Raw genomic sequence first — 16,750 nt, forward strand, 5'->3', positions numbered from 1 at the left:
GGATTCTTAACAATAATTCCTCCTCCCTGCCTTGTGTGTTTTCATTCCTCTTGGCTCTTTAGGGAGTTATGAGGACAGCGTCTGCCAATCAGCGGGCCATTCCTTCTAACCAGGCCAAACACATTAAAGAGGTGTCCTGCATCGAGAAACACTTTTCAGTCCAAAAGAAGACTCTGGAGCAGAAATCGGAGATCCAATGCGGTTACAAAGAAATGTCCAACACCGATATGCAAGCACATCTGTGGGAGTGGACAGTGGGAGGTGTCCACTCAGTATCAGGAGAAGGAAATTATTCCTTCCTCAAAGATGAACAACACCACAAACACTCCTTCAATGTCAGAACATGAAGTCCTCTCACAAGTTGTTTTTTTTACTCCTCTTAATACAAGCTCTTACAAGATAGAGCGCCATTTCCAATACTTAGGTTAATGTTTGATCTTCAGATCAGACATTCACATCTGTTCATGACTCCCATCTTTTATTTCTGGTGAAGTTAAGAAAACAAAGTAGCCTTTCATCTTTGACATACTCATAGTGTTGCCTCTAGATACAGATTGCCCTAAATTAAACTGATATCTACTCTACATCTGTGCTGTTCATTAGGATTTGCTTGACACATTCTTTTTTATTGGGCATCATATTGTCAATTAAATAGTTTTGTTTACAGTGCAGGACACAGTATCTCAAACTTGAGACTTGACTGCTCAGAGACCGTGACATAAGCAGACACATGTGGAGGAACAGCTGTGCCAATGCAGCTTATGAAACCTGCAAGATGAGCGGCTGGGAGAGGAACACAGGGCGGCTAGTGACACCGGGAGAAGACGGGAGAGCAGGGAAATGTACAAAAAGTGAGAAAAACACTGGAAGCAAAGGCCATTCACTGGAAAGAATGACGGACGGAGAGATCCTTGTTAAATGCTGACGAATGGCTGCAAGACCTGTTCTGGGTTCTACAAGGGCATGTTTGCACCCTGACGCCACCTGGTGGTCAAAAGCACTCATGGCATCTATAGAGAGACGGCAAGAAAAGGTTGACAAAAAAAGATGTTTCCCTGGGAAAGATAAAGCACTTCATAAATAATTAGACAACCCTGTGTCTTTCTCTGGGAAATTGTATTTCATTCTGTCTCCTGTCTCTAATTTCCTCTCAAATTCACCTCAGGCTTTTACTATAAATAACATTGTGTGTTTAAGTTAAGACACATACATTATGAATTCATTCAACAGCGTGTATAGTGTTATGTTGTGCTGAAAGGAAACAAAGTTGTGTGTTGAAAATAGAATGCTTACAACACCAAGCTTTCCATTGAATAAACTTCTGAAAGTAAAGTAAAGTAAATATCTAAACATGCTATTATATTAATCACTGCATGGGCAGCAAATAATAGAGCAGAAATGACCACAAATTATAGAACTGATCTTTGAAAAAATGATTGATATTTTTTCACGAAAAGCAGCCTTTTCTATTGTTTCAAGATTTCTTACGCTTTTCAAAACTAACGTTTAAAGCCTGCATCACAATAGAAGCCATTCACACAGGCACAAGAGCAGCAAAGCAGAATTTGAACTGAAGTTACATGAAACTAAAGAGCAAAAACATCTCTTTAGAAAAGCAAGGGCATATTACATATTTATTGTCAATAGATTTGGAAGATCGTGAGAGGTAAACTATTCCAAAGCTTAGTGGCAAAAACCGCAAATTAAAGTGAAGCTCTGGAAACATCCAGTGACACTGATTAACCCGACATGGGAGACTTTAAGTCACTATATGGGCAGAATAATTATGAATTTTGCATTGTGAAGTAATAGCTGAAATGTCATATTTAGTTCTGAACTTCACTGTGATGCAATGAAGACAAGCCATCACTGCAAGCAATGTGCTCCCTGACGCCAGACTCAAGATCCAGAGCATAACGGATTACAGTAATCCAGGCATGAGGGCACAAAAACATGGATTCATTTCACAGCACTTTTTTTTTTTTAGCAATAAAACATGTTTGATCTTTGAAACTTTTCTTAATTGGACAAACATGCAAACTAGGAAACGATGAAAGAACTAGAAGAGCGTTGAACAGTCGAAACAACAAAGTCACTGACTGAAAACAAGTAACGAAGGTTTTGTTGCAAGAACGTTTTTATTTCCGTTAGTGCCGAGTTCAAGCTCAGAGGCATTTTGCAGCAAAAGACATTTCTCTTGTTCCAGAATCTAAACATTGCTTTGTGTTATCATTATTTTTTTTTAAAGGCACCTGCAGTTTACAGATTACAGTTTAATCTCTGACAAAGCACAAAACTCGAGTACGACTTGATGTATGGTGGAGTGACAGAAATAATAAATAAGGAAAAATGAGGGGTGGTGATGAAACTCTGCCGTGAACGCAGCAGCCTTCGGTAGGCAGACGGGAGAAGAGTGATGGGCACCTGCACAAACACTCACAAACAGAGACACACAAACACAGACACAGGCATACTTTGCAGTTGAGCGACCTAATTAAATGTGGTTACATGTACAAAACATGATATATATATTTCGAGACGTTAATCAAGCCCAAAAGTCTTACTCAAAAAAACCCAAATATTTACACATAAAACTGGTAAGATGTGGATGTGATATCCCGAAGGAGAAGCCAGTACCTTTATTTCAGCTGTCTGTAAGAGATGTCACTGGAAATACAACAGTCTCTTGAAACACATCATTTTCCTGAGCTCTGTGCTGTCTGTTAAAATCGCGACCCACATTTCATGCTCTCAAAACACTACAAAAATATAAGTTCAATAGACGATGAATACTGCGAAGAAACTATTGTATATTCAGCATATGCCTAACGAAGAATAAGGTGTCACGGGGTACACAGTTTGAGAAAAGAAATGTACAGCAAATAGTCAAACAGAATACAAAATAGTCGAGTCTTTCTTCTCTTTAGTGGGTGTGATTTTCTCATAGAACACTCTCTACTTCACCTTCAGTACTTCATTCAACATTCATCCACCAGGTGACCCTCACAGGTCAGAGTGACGATGAAGACGTCCAGAGAGAAACAAAAGGAGACTGATTTACAGGAAAACGCTTCTTAGTTTCAACATACAAAACAAGTCTAAGGAGTAAAAAAAAAAAAAAAAAAAAAATCTCACAATTCCAATATATGACAGTTTGTATATTTCGCTTACATATGGAATGCTTACAATCTAAAATAGCTGTGAAGATTTAAAAAGACACTTTGTAAATATCTGAATTTTTTTTTTTTTATCAATGTAACCTAAACATTTTATTCATTATCCTCATCCCAGCACCAACCAGCTTTTATGAATTCTTAATTGCAGACTTGGAAACTGGAAACATCCCAGTTTGAGATGACCTCACCTCTGTCTGTCAGTCAATAAGGATGTGTTAAAGACCAACACTACCAAAAATAACCTCCTGCCTGTGGTCTACAAACTGTGTACTGTGTAGTTTTGCGGTCAGTGCTGTGCCAGTCCAGTGAAATATTTACAAACACTCTGGAAGCATGCAGAAATAATAACGTATGACGGAGGATGACATAACTCTGAGCTAAATTCAATCAAACCTGTGCAAGTTGTCGCAACAAGTTTTTCATTTTAACCAGTTTTTAGTATTAAGTTCTCCTCTTTCCACGCAAAAGCAAAACTACTGAAATGTTATCGGGCGATGACGTTAAAGTAATAGTAATGGGTTATTTGCTCTCTCACTGTGAGTTAGATGAGAGGAAAGATACCGCCGTCATATCGGTCTGTTAAATGTGAAGCCACAGCCAAGAGACAGTCAGGATAGCAGAGAGACAGACGGACAGCTAGCTTGTGTCAGCTATAGCTCCAGGTTCAGGAAGTCACTGCGTCCAGACAAGAAACACTCTGGTTCATAACCCCACATACAACCACAACTTCTTGTTTTTATACAAAGTAGACATGACGTGTTGTTGAGAGAGCTTTAGCAACACGTTCTCACTCCCATCTCTTCATCAGTGGTCCTACGCTTAGCGCTGTGAGGCTCTTGGTTCCCTTCTAGGTTTTCAACATGTCAACTTCCTGTCATTACATGCATACACCGTCCTTTCAATATCAACTTCCGTTTTCATAGGAAACAACTTTGTTAGGTTTAGGCAACAAAAGTATGATGGAAGCAGATTAGTGATCACAATTACAGTGATCAAATATATATATATATAGCTTGGAACAAAATCATTCCGATAAAAATGCTTTTTAAATAATTCATTTTTAGTAATAAAGTAGCCAGCTAACAGTTCATTTTGGGTATTTTCATAAATGACAACATTTTGAAAAAAATGTATTCTATAGTATTCAATTAAAAAACGACTTTACTGCCATAATACTTTGCCTTGTGGTAACCCGTTAAAGTAAACATCAGTCCCCTGGGTGTTTGTTTGACCCATCCATTTTTTTTTCCCAAGCAGAGTTTGTAGCTCTTATACTACGTAACCTAACTTCCTCATTTCCTCCCGCCATATCTGTGGCCGCGTTAAGAGTCATACTTTGATGCAAAGGGCGACTGTATTTGACGAGTTGGGAGTGAGAACGGGCTTTAGAGGCTCTTGAAAGTGGATGTTCTTTACCTTTGGATGGAACCAGCCTAGCTGTTTCCCCCTTAGATTCAGCTAAGTTAACGTCTCCTCGCTGTAACTTTGTGTGTAACAGACAAATATTGGAGTGGAATCATTCTTTTAAAAAAAAAAGGGAATTCATGTATTTTCCAAAATGTTGTACCATTCCTTTAAACTGAATTTAGCCCTGAGAAACACAATACAACGGTAGCTTAAAAATATTGAAAAATAAAAGAGAAAATACAAAGAGGCAGTTTTTCTCGATAATACAGCATATATTTACCTCATCGTCTATGTACAAGACTTATCAACTTTCCTGATGAATCAAAAACTAAATTCAAAACATCACAAAGACTTTATATCACCTATCCATTGAAATGAATAATATTGGCCAATGATATCATATGGAATACAATGACAGAGCACACCCACGATACTTTTTGCAAACACATGGCATGTTTATGTCTTTATTTGTGCCCTTTGACAAGCGGAATGATAAAACTAAAATAAATAGACATGGCCTGACCCACCTTAGATAAGCAAGTGCCTCTTTCTTTGCCAATAAGTATTCAGTGTTTCATTGCCTGAGAATTTGTCCACAGCTATGTTGAGATAAGTTAATAATAAATGGTGTCAAAACATAATTTTCATTTGAGCTGGTGTGGCAAGAGGTCTTTAATACTGAGAGGAATGATTTGAGGAGACTTCCAAACACTTGAGGATCACCTCGCTCTGTGTCTTATCTCGAAGTGTCTCAGACCCAGTACTGATTCTTTTTCAAGGCCGGGTTCGTTGTCCGACAGTGCTGCAACAACTCCGGGTCTGCGTCTTTGGAGTCCATGTTGGACATGGGGATGTTGTTGGCTGGGTCAGTTTTGCGAAAGGTTTCTGCGCTGGCCACCTCTCCGTTTTTAGGCTTGGATGCTGCGGTCTGGACGTCGTGCTTGCCTGTCTTGTTTTTACGGATCAGGTAGTAGGCCAAGATGGCCGCCAGCAACAACAGGAGAAGGATTACTAGGATTGGAATGAGAATAGACCAGAAATTGCTGCGCCTGGAAACATATGGTTTCCCGTTGGAGCTAGAGCCAGAAGACGTTGTTGTGGGGGCATCTCCGTGGGGCCAGTCCTTGTTGCCCCTCCAGCGGGGGCTAGCGGAAGTGGAACGAGGGGAGCCAGCGCCAGGGAGGTCATTACTGTCCTTCGGTGAGGCTTCTGAAGGAATCCTCAACAGAGTGGCAGGGTAGACCCCAGAAGCATTGTAGGGGCCGGTCTGGAAGGAAAGCACACATTCTGCTGGAGGAACCCCATGGGCTTTGAGGAGGAAGCGGGCCTCGTCCTGACTGACACCACCTCGTGATCCAGAAGCGCTATTCAGGATTTCCATAGCTACTCGCCCCTCATCCAGCTCCTTCTGGCTGAATGTGTCCACTGGCTGACCTGCACCAGGACCTCCAGACCTCACAAAGCGAGCCCCGTGGGGCTTTTGGATGACAGTGAACGTTGGGGAGGTCCTGGTCTTGTTTGCCAGTGGAGTTGCATCCAGAAGCTTCCTGTCCAATTGGACAAGAGCACCTTGGGGTAAGAGGGGATCCTGAGCGATGTTGGCCAGAGGCTGGACTGTGATGTTGAGGACAGAGGAGACATTAGCCGCCTTGCTACGGGCTACAAATGCAACACTGTCTCGAGGTGAAGTGGACTTAACGAAGCGGACACTGACTCTGCCTTCTTTGATCTGTTTCTGGCTGAAGGCAGATGTTGGCTGCCGATCTACCATGACAGCTGCATACTTAGGTACACTTGTGATCTTGTAAAGGATGTCCTCCTCAACAGGGCCCCCGGTAGTGGCTCTCAACATCTCCTCAGTCACCAGGGTCTCATCATCACCTTGCTTCACCTTGATCTCAGGAGCCTTGTCAAGAAACAAGGTGCGAGCAAGGACGCCGATGTGGAGCGTGTGTGGCTCTGTTTGGTGTTCTCCATCTGACACAATGAATTCCATAAAGCCATCGGCAAGGCTGCCATCGCTGAAGAAGCCCACCTGCCCACGATTGACCATCTCCTGTGTGAACCCAGAGATGGGGTCCATTGTGAGGGAGTCAACCAGTCGGCCGTTGCTAGGGGCTTTGGTCACTTTGAAGTGCACCTCATCTGGCGGACTGTCCTCGTCTTGAGTGTTAAGATGCTTCTGAGACAAAAGGGTCATGGAGCCTTGAAGAACCTCCAAGAGTATGTCTATGGTGACTAGTTCAGGGGAGTCAGAGCCGCGACGTTTGATTGAGATGTTAAATATCTCCTCCAGGACCACGGCTTCGGCAGGTGGGGCCAAACTCTGACCCTCAGACTTTAGACGGGCTCTGAAAGAGAAGCTGTCAGACGAAGCCCCTGAGTCATCATGGAGATACTCCAGCATTCCTTGGGTAACATCTTCTTGCATGAAGGATGGGGCATTACGGGGCAGGTCCTGACCACCCAGGGTGATACGACCGTGGTCAGGGAAACGCTTGATCTCAAAAACCACATCCACATCGTCTCGCTCAACTTCAGGTAGGATAGCCAGAAGGTTGGAGGCATCAAGAATTGAATCATCAATGGATTCCTTCTGGCCTTGCACAATTTCCAAACCTGAGCAGAAACAATACAAAAATAATTCAGTTTTCAAATATACTTTCTCTTTAGTTTTGTCTGTCTCCTGTCGATATTTAATAATGCAGCACAGTACATTCATGCTGTTGGCACCATAGGAAACAGACAGAGCAGGGGGCGAATTGTTTATGCAGCAAAAGGAAGCAGAGGTAATAAGTCAGACTGGCAATTGACACAGCCATGACCACAAGCTAGATCAGGTCACACTAAGAGAAAACGGTTTTTCCAGAAAAGGTAAACGTGTGAAGTCAAAATACAAGTTGTAAGCTGTAGTTTATTCATAGCCTAGCGTTAGCTTTGTGCTTCTGACGATTGCATTTACGCTTTTTAGAAAGTGGTGCTTTTTGTGAAGATTATCTTGCTGAACTAAATGTGTAGCATATAAACTTTTGTTTGCACAGAGGTTATTTTCTGCAATAATCCAAAATCCAATGGAAGAATCCTATTGGCTTTCTGTCGAGGGGACCAGGGCAATGCTAACGTCCAGGTTTTCCTCCGTAACAACAACATCCCTGCACCACTCTATCAAGGGTACCACTCACAGCCTAGCAAATGTGCAAATGTACGTATCCTCAAAAACAACTTTTTAGGGTCAGTATAAATAAAACCATAGAAATTTAAAGTGATACTTCACCTAAACTGTACTGTAGCAGGATAACAAAGTATAAAATATAATGTGTGCTCAGCCTATCAACGCTGTATGAATAGATACATAATTAAACACAGATCTGACATGTCTAAAACACGGCTGCAGCTGGTGAAAACATTATCTCACCATAATAACTCTACTGTTATTATTTCAGGTGGAGCCCTCTAATGGGGCTTTACAGGCTTAACCACTCATCTCTGCATCTCAACATCTGTGGAAATCTTTATACAATAACAACAATTATGTTAAAGCCATGCTGTTTTAGAAGTCATGTAACTGCCTAGATTTTGACATTAGCTTGTACCTTTGTTCTTCCACAGCTGTGAGGAGATGTTTCTGTGAGCAGCATAGTAAGAGATGGTGATGGGCAGGATGTGACGGACATCAGGGGCTGGTTGGGATGACAGAGTTAGGTCTACGGAGTCCCTCACCACCCAAAAAGGCTCCTCAGGTATTTGGTGCTCATAGTAGACCACGCCTGACTCCAGCTGTGTGTCAGGGGAAGCAAAATCAGAAGATGATGAGCCGTTCAAAACTCTCAATATTGCAATGTGTAAGTTGCCCGTTTGCAGTCACTGCAAAATTACTTTTTATTTGTTTTGACTTGAGTGATTTGGATGACAAAGACATTTTAGTTCGCTTTTTTCCTCTGAAGTTTGTAAGAACCACAGTCAAATGGGATCTCAAATGACGGCAGCAGTGGTTTGGCTGAGCTGTATACTGGGATCTGGGTTTGAGAACCAGAATGTGACGGCCTGTGTTTGCTCTCTGAGGTCACTCCGTGTCCTAAACTCAACTCTTCTCACACACACACACCCACACACACACCCACACACACACACACACACACACACACACACACACACACACACACACACAGACAGACACACAACCACAAGCAACCAAGCGTTCATGCTTGTACACACAAACGCAGCGCTGAATAACTCAAATCATCAAATCATGTTTCAGCTCGACTTACTGTTCGATTTTCTGTCACAATCGAAACAGAGCAGTTTGCAGGGAAACAATTTATTCTCATGCTCATCCGAGCACAGTCAGATGTCAGCAATGGAAATCCGACAGAAGCGAGAGTGAGAACACACTGCTGCCATGGCAGACAAACACTTGGCCTGTATGAAGCAATGCGTAGTACTACTACTACTACTACTGGATATTTGGTTATGTAATCTGAGTAAACTGAAATAGAAGTGCCTCTTTGCTTTACAGACAATAAGTAAAAAAAAAAGTAAAAAAAATCCACTAAATAAACAAAACTCTTTTGAAATAAGGGGGCAAAACTATGATGAAGGATTTTGAAAAAAAAATGGCGTAAACCATTAAAAACCTAAGGCCTTTAAATATATTCCAGGACTCTGAGTGCCTGGAATATTCTTTTCTTTTTCTTGCTTGTAAAGTGACTATTTATACTTACTTTATACTTAAGGTTACTTTGCCAAATGTGCTGTACGAATGCATTTAAAAAAAAAAAAAAATTGCCTGCAATTAAAATCGTCTCCAACCCTGTCCACTGCCTTTAGTAGTTTAGATTAGAGCGATTTATTTATTTAACATTAATAAAATAAAATGCAAGACTGCAGTCACACAGGCTTAACATACATTCAAAATCATCAAGGGTAAGAACTCAAAACCTTTACCAGCATGGATGCTCATGCTAATGCTGACCCTAAACATCACAATGCCACAAAGGCATATGCAATGAGGCCCCCTGCTGGTGAAGAAGAGGAACATGTGGATGCCTCATATACACAGTATGTACAGACTGTAGTTATAGACGGTCTGAAGATGTTCGGTACAAACTTCATTTAAGAAAAAACGTTTTACTTATGGAAAACTACCACAGCTTATGTGAAACACTGAGTCAACAAACACTAAACTGTTTAGTGTAGTTTGAGTGATCTTTATTATCAAGTTTATTGACTTGACTTTACCTTAAATAAAAGTCGACGCTGATAAAAAAATATACGAAATAAGAGGATCATTCCGAGCGGAACCTTTAATAAAAGTAACCAGAGTAAGTAAAGAGCTGTAACCTCAGGAATTAAATGACTTAATTTTCACCTCTAGGAGAGCGGTGAGATCTTCAGCACCAGTCTGTGTTGAAAAGAGGATTAGCTGCACTTTTATGCATAAAAGTGGAATTATGTCTTCTCATATGTCTGTTTGATGGTCTCTGCAGAAGACAACTGGAGGGCCTTGAACAGTCTGCTCAGTAAAAGAAACCTGCCATTACTAGGAATGCTAAATGTGAAAGAGGAGAGGACTTATTTAAGAAGAAGAAAATGAGTAATGCCTTTACAGTGCTCCCTTATGTAACTGATCATTTAAAAAAAGAAATCCATCAAAATATGCTTTTTCCTTTGCTCTTCCTGGGATTTCTTTATTCTTTTCTTTTTCCACCATTTTTCTTCCTTTAATCTGTTTTAATGTTAGACATTTTGCCGTAACTAATAATTTATAATGATCATTAAAAGCGAATGTAGAACATTCAATTTATGAAGGGCGGAGGGGGAAATTAGTTAAATGTGTCCTAAAGGAAATATATCCTAGAAACACACACTTTTGTCGCACTCGCACAAAAGTAATTACCTGTGTTTGTGAGAAGCGGGTAATTTCCTCATACTGGTTCCTGTCATTGGCCATGATCAGTCTTCCCAAACGAGGTGGGCGGATAAGAGAGTAGCTTATCTCATTGCCATCCTCATTGGTCACAGCCCCCAGATTGGCACTCGTGATAGACTGCCTTGTTCCTGTGAAAACACACGCGCACACACACACACACACACACACACACACACACACACACACACACACACACACACACACACACACACACACATACAGTCCTCTGAGTGCTGTGGAAAATGGCCTCTTGGAAGTGTTGTTGAGCTTGTAAAATTTAACAGAGTCTAGAATTGCCAAAAGCTTTAGCGGTTACAGTAATTGCACATTACTGTGCAGAAGAGCTTCCTGATGGGGAGAGTTTCATTTCAAAATTGATATTTGTGCTTTCAAAAGAATGTGACAACTCATCTCCTTTATCATTAGCGTGAAAGAAAAGTTTGTTGAGAATAGAGGTGAGGTTATTGTCTGTGCTGACACTCATGAAGTATAGTTTCACTTGTCAAATGTTTCATCTGGAGAGGTTATCCTCTAGAAATACAGTGTTTACGAACAACAAAACAACTTCTCTTTGGTGCATTGGAAGTATTTTAGATCAAGCTTGGACTGAAAAGTAAGCTAACAGGCACACTGAGTAGGATGTGGACCCACTGGAAGTGTCTTTATCTACCTCTGCCTGTATTTTCTTATTTTTGCTGTGTTCTCTGAAAAACTTAGCGACCGCGTGTCGTATCGTCAGTGCGCTTTAAAGATGGAAGCTACCGATCTGGAGGACGGCTCAGATAAAATGCAAACACGGAGAGGCAAAGCGCCGAGTGGACAAAGCTGGTTCCGATACTAGCGTGAATCTGGGGTTCGCTTTCAAGAGACAAATCCGAACCATTGTGCTCTTAAAGCACGACGACGTCCCTTTTTGTAAGACGCAAAAAGACAATTCTCCTCTTATGAATGAAATGAAACGATTGAAATTTTTTGTCCGTTGTGGCAAGTAGCTTGTAGTGGCTTATTTTAGCACAGATACTGTGCAGCTGACATTAATCAGTGTGTTTGCTGGCTTCATGACTTTCCTCTACTTGTGCTGCTGAACCATTGTTTCAGATAAATCATAATAAATGTCTTTAAAACAACTGACGAGAGAATCTGGAGAAAGCAAATTCGTTTATGTTTTTGTAATCTGCACGCCACATAAACAATTGCTGTGTTTCGGAAAAATCCACTTAAAACATTGGACAAACTGTACTTCATTTTTAGTTTCTTTTTTTTTTTTTAATCTTTGACCATGTTTTAATCACTGCCGTCTCCAGGGCTTGAAATCTCGAGGACTTTTGACATTTTACCTGGAAATACCATGAGCTCCTCCTGCGTCACCATGGTGATGGTGAGAGGCCTGGCTGTGACGACAAATCGGTAGAGAGGAGACGTGTGCTCGCCGTCTGTCACCGTGAAACCGAAACCACCGGACTCCTCACCTGGAAGAGCAGAGGAGTTTTGCATGGGACACAACAACATGTCATTTTGCAGCCATAGCCGATCACTGGCAGTGACTTCCTCTTGTGTAGAACATGATTTCAAACAATGATGTTGAATTATCAACAGTCCGATATAGAGGCCGACTTATATTTAATACACTAATAAGAACATTTCGGTGGCCTCACCCTCGTGAATGAAGATGACCTCCCCTTTGTTTATGTGAGCCTGCGTGAAATTCAGGATGCCCACTTCGGGCGCCTCTTTCAACGCCACCATACCACCGGTTGGCACCTCGACGTGGTAAACCAGTTCCTCTGCAAGAGTGTCGGCGTCCTCAGTGTTCAGCATGCTGGAGGTGATGTCAGCTTCCTCACCAGCAAGAACCTGTGGCACACATCAAAGACAGAGAGGGGGAGAGAGAGAGAGAGAGAGAGAGAGAGAGAGAGAGAGAGAGAGAGAGGGAGAGAGAGAGATGAAAAGACACCACATATTACCAAGTCTGAGTTATGTTTGCGGAAAGGTAATTCAAGGTAATTCAACGTTATACAAGGGGTCAGGAGTTTATTTGAAATCCATTAGAGATTTGCTTTGTGTATAAAAGACACTGTGATGCTGTACATTAATGTTTGTCTGAAGCCATTTCCGTGATACAATAAGAAACAAACCAAAAGGAAGAAAACAAATGATTAAAATAAAAAGAAGATAAGCACAAAAGCCGTGGTACAAACAGTCACCCCCAAAGAAACAATTTAAAAGGTTAATTATTTCTCCGTGGCAGTCTAGGCGCTCCTGTTATCAGAAGATGGAGCACAGCGGCGCATGCTGAATGACTCTCCCTGGGTGGATGGGCTGTAATGGACTTCTAATGGTCGGCCGGCTGAAAGGAGCATTAATTGAAAGAAATGGGCCAGATCCCCAGAAAGACATTCTTAAATAGCTGGAATCAGTTGGGAGACTGAGCCGAGGGTGCCCTACAGTAAGAGGCACATATCGATCCGGAAAGCCATTCAACCTCTGATACCTCTCTCTTTCTTAAGACTCGGGATGAAGAGCGAGAAGCCTTCCGGCAGGAGGAAGAGGGGAGCAGAAGATTCAGCCGCGGATATTAAAAGCTTCATCTGTCAATCACTGAGAGTCGGTTATATTTTGGAAGTTAATTTATGCTACGTATGCCACACACGAGCACACATCGTCCATGTGTAATTGACTTATTTGGTGAGTCCAGTATCTCTCACTAATTTCCTAACTTGACTTAAGAGTGTGGTCATGAACTTGTGGCATTCACTTGTGGGTTGCGTGTTTAAAGTAAAGAGTGAAATAAGAAATAAATAACACAGATAAAGCATGAGAGCCAGAGGTTTTACAGCTGTGATGTCAAAACAACCTGTCTTACAGCTGTGTTGCATTCTGGGCTACTGAGGGTATTACCCTTTAAGAAAAAAACAAAAACCTTTTTATGTAGATTCCTCTAAAGATTAATGCCGCTGCAAAAGTTAAGCTGCTTAAACAAATACAAAAAAAAACCGTGATGTTAAATTGTAGAAAATGTTGCTGCTATTTCTGCTGTTATCAAAGCTGTGCTCCTGATGTCACATTGCCTACATATTCAGTTTTCCATGGGAATTTGAAAATGCACCACCAAGCAGTAAAAGCAAGCCAGCATACATATGGTACATTACCTACAGCTGTTTTCTACAGTGATCAAGCGCTCTAGCTTTCTTTGTAATTTCCTGTAATAGCAGCCTAAATACTTATTTTAATATTTGAGTTCCTACTGTAGGCTATGTAATCTAAACATAGATCTGGAAAGTTCCAATTAAGAGGGCTGCCTCTTGTAACTTTTCTGTTTTTCTGGCTTTGACTTTTCAGTCATCAATATCAAATTTACAGATTTGTCCACACATTTATAGATCTATGTACGCATTTACAGATTTGTCTACAGATTTACAAATCTTAAAAGACTTAACACGGATTTGGAGATTTTTTAAAATTTTCGTTGGACACATTTACAAATCCGTATTTGAATACACATTAACCAATCTCAGTACGCATTTAGAGATTATTTTGCACATTAACAAATCTGATTACACACACACACACACACACACACACACACACACACACACACACACACACACACACACACACACACAGATTTAGAAACAGTTGCACAGCTCTCCACTACATTTGCATATGGTAATGCTTGGATTATGGGCCCCATAGATGTTGCCGCTAGTGGAGAAGTTAGTAAATAGTTGTTGCGGTATTCCATTCTTGACCAAAGTGGTGGTCTGAAAGACATCCATTTTCAAAGTGACTCATATTCTCTTTATTCTTTATGTTCCGGAGTTGTTGTGAATCCAACACAATTGCTGTCTCTTTCGGTCCTCTGTGTCGTCCCTGGTATTTTAAACCCATCTAGACTGTTTCAGTACAACAATTGTGTATAATTTAGTTTCCCCTGCTGCTCCTCCGATTCAGTTTGACACTCCATCAAAGATCTATCACCGTGACACAGCATCAACAGTTCAAAGCCGTAATCCACCATAACACACTTTGTGTTTTTTGTTGCTGGTAGATTGTGCCTTTGTTCCTTTCAAATGATAACTTTTATGACCGCTGATGACTCTACAGACAAGAAGGGCTGTTTCATAACAGAATTTCAGAAAAGTCTTGCCTTGGAAGGTCTTGACTCGGAATTTCACGTGCGTGAACGCTGAGTTTGTATACAAAAGTAACATAGACAATATGCGAACCACTTACACTCGGTGGCCTCTGGTTGGAGTAAATCGGCTGCATGGCTTTCCAGCAAAAAATAGGATGAGGATATTCAAATGTGACTATTGTGTACAAGCTTGTTCACACAGGATGAGCACTGATTCACAGGTTGAAGTATGTCGAGAGGTCTAAGTTAACCAGACTAAGGTCTAAGTTAACCAGACTAAATCCGGTTGAAAGGTAAATTTTTAGACGCCTAAATTACATATATCTGTTGTTTCATCACGCCTGTAATGAAACGTGCATTTAGCCCTGTTTTACACTGACGATAGTCATTTCCTGTAAATGCTTACTGGGCCACCTTGTGTGCCACGGTGTGGAGAGCAGAGGCGCGCTGACGTTTGGAGGAAAGCAGCTAAATTTGGGATTATCTCTGGACCGTCAGCTTGGAGGGGATTGAGGCCTGCCGGGACCCCAGCCACGACCTCCTAGGGTGCATCGCCTGTATCCAAAGAGCTTCGCTGGAATTTGTGGAAGATTGATACCGGATGTCGGCAGCTCAACCCCGTGGTTCCGCTGGAGCTGCTTGCACACCAGATACCCGCAGAGACTTGTTACCTCTGGGATCAATAACCTTTCATGTGTCAGACACTTCCATGACAGAATGGGGGTAACCTGCGTCGATGAGCTCGGTGTAGGTGGCGCTTTTACCTTCAGAGGAAGAGAATCACATCATCCTACTGCATCACTTTAAGCCACTGATAGTTTTACAAGGTTATTTTTGTAGAACTGACAACAGCATCACACACCAGCCTACATCGAGAAACAGGGTAGCATTGTATCCACTCTGTTGTTGAAGCCTGCAGAGAAACCTGTGATATCAGGCCTTGGAGAATCCCTACTTCCTGGAGGCAGTTTACACCTCAGGGAGCAGAAACTGATAGTTTGTCTGGGAGCACACCCGGGAGACTGAACCCAAACAATGCAGCTCCTTCTCATTTCCAGGGAGTCATATGTCGCCGCTTTGTCACGCCGCTCGACGTCTGAAACCAGCACACAAGGCGTCCTTTACCGGGCTTTCAAGCAACTGCAATTTGAACCCAGCCACCTCATTATTAGACGATCGGAGGGAGTGCTCTGGGAGTGTGATGAAGAATGAAAAAAAAGTCACACGGGGTTTGACTGGAACGAAGGGGATGTGTCAAAAAACATTGTGTCACAAAGTTACGTTAGTGATATTTGCATTTTCTGTACTTATGTTACATTGTTTAGGTTTTAATTAGTTCACATACTTATTTTAAGCCCAACCATGATGTTTGTCTCACACCTACCTAAGTGTCTTTTTATTCGGCAAAACTCAAGCAAGCGTTTTCGTCAACGTCAACCATGTGTTTACAGTGCAATAGAATGTGATGCCAGGGGGTCTGACAAAGCGTCAGTAAGTGACGAATTGCAATGACAATGTGTTGAACAATTGGAGCCAAATCTGGAGTCATGGGACAGAAGTGGATCTGTGTTTTTTTTTTTTTTTTTTTTAAGACACCATAAGCAAGACAGATGCTTTCCCTTCCCTCTGAGTTATCCCCTCCTCCTTATTGAGAGAGATGTGAGAAGGTGATACGATATGCAGAGATGACTTAGCTGATCACTGTACCACCCCCACCTGACCCGTTTCTCAGCATTAAGGACCACCACTGCTAACAGAGCAGCAGCTGGTGGGAACAATCTCCTTTCAAGAGGCAACAGAAAATATGGTCTTCATTTTAAGAAACTTATAACACCACAGCGTCAAGACGAAAGCTTCTAGTCACCTCTACCATTTGTTAAAAGTAACTTTAAAAACATATAATCACAAACTTAATCGGGTTCTCTGTCAGATTCCTGGAAGAGAGTACCTTAAAACACTCCATTTGATGAGAAATATGAGTTAGAAATAGCAGCTCGGGAGAAGCTCTCAATCTAATTGTAATGAACAGAATCCAATACTATTCTCTTCTTCTATCTTAATATAAAGGAACGGTCTGTCTACCACAGGCATTCCCAACTGCGG

General features: G+C 41.6%; 1 protein-coding gene across 1 annotated transcript in view; it reads right to left on the reverse strand.

Annotated features, from left to right (window-relative positions):
• Positions 1–2,114: 2,114 nt before the first annotated feature.
• Positions 2,115–16,750, reverse strand: part of cspg4 (chondroitin sulfate proteoglycan 4) — a 66,740-nt gene continuing 52,104 nt past the window's right edge. The window contains exons 7-11 of the mRNA XM_068723696.1: positions 12,168–12,366; positions 11,850–11,981; positions 10,480–10,640; positions 8,177–8,360; positions 2,115–7,202 (exon numbers count right to left, since the gene is read on the reverse strand). Of these exons, the coding sequence (XP_068579797.1) occupies positions 5,335–7,202; positions 8,177–8,360; positions 10,480–10,640; positions 11,850–11,981; positions 12,168–12,366 (2,544 nt within the window). The 3' untranslated portion in view covers positions 2,115–5,334. The remainder of the gene's footprint in view (positions 7,203–8,176; positions 8,361–10,479; positions 10,641–11,849; positions 11,982–12,167; positions 12,367–16,750) is intronic.

Source organism: Cebidichthys violaceus, unplaced genomic scaffold, assembly GCF_023349555.1.
Source record: "Cebidichthys violaceus isolate CVI_PGR_0920_01 unplaced genomic scaffold, fCebVio1.0.p SCAF_3, whole genome shotgun sequence".
NCBI classification, from domain to species: domain Eukaryota; kingdom Metazoa; phylum Chordata; class Actinopteri; order Perciformes; family Stichaeidae; genus Cebidichthys; species Cebidichthys violaceus.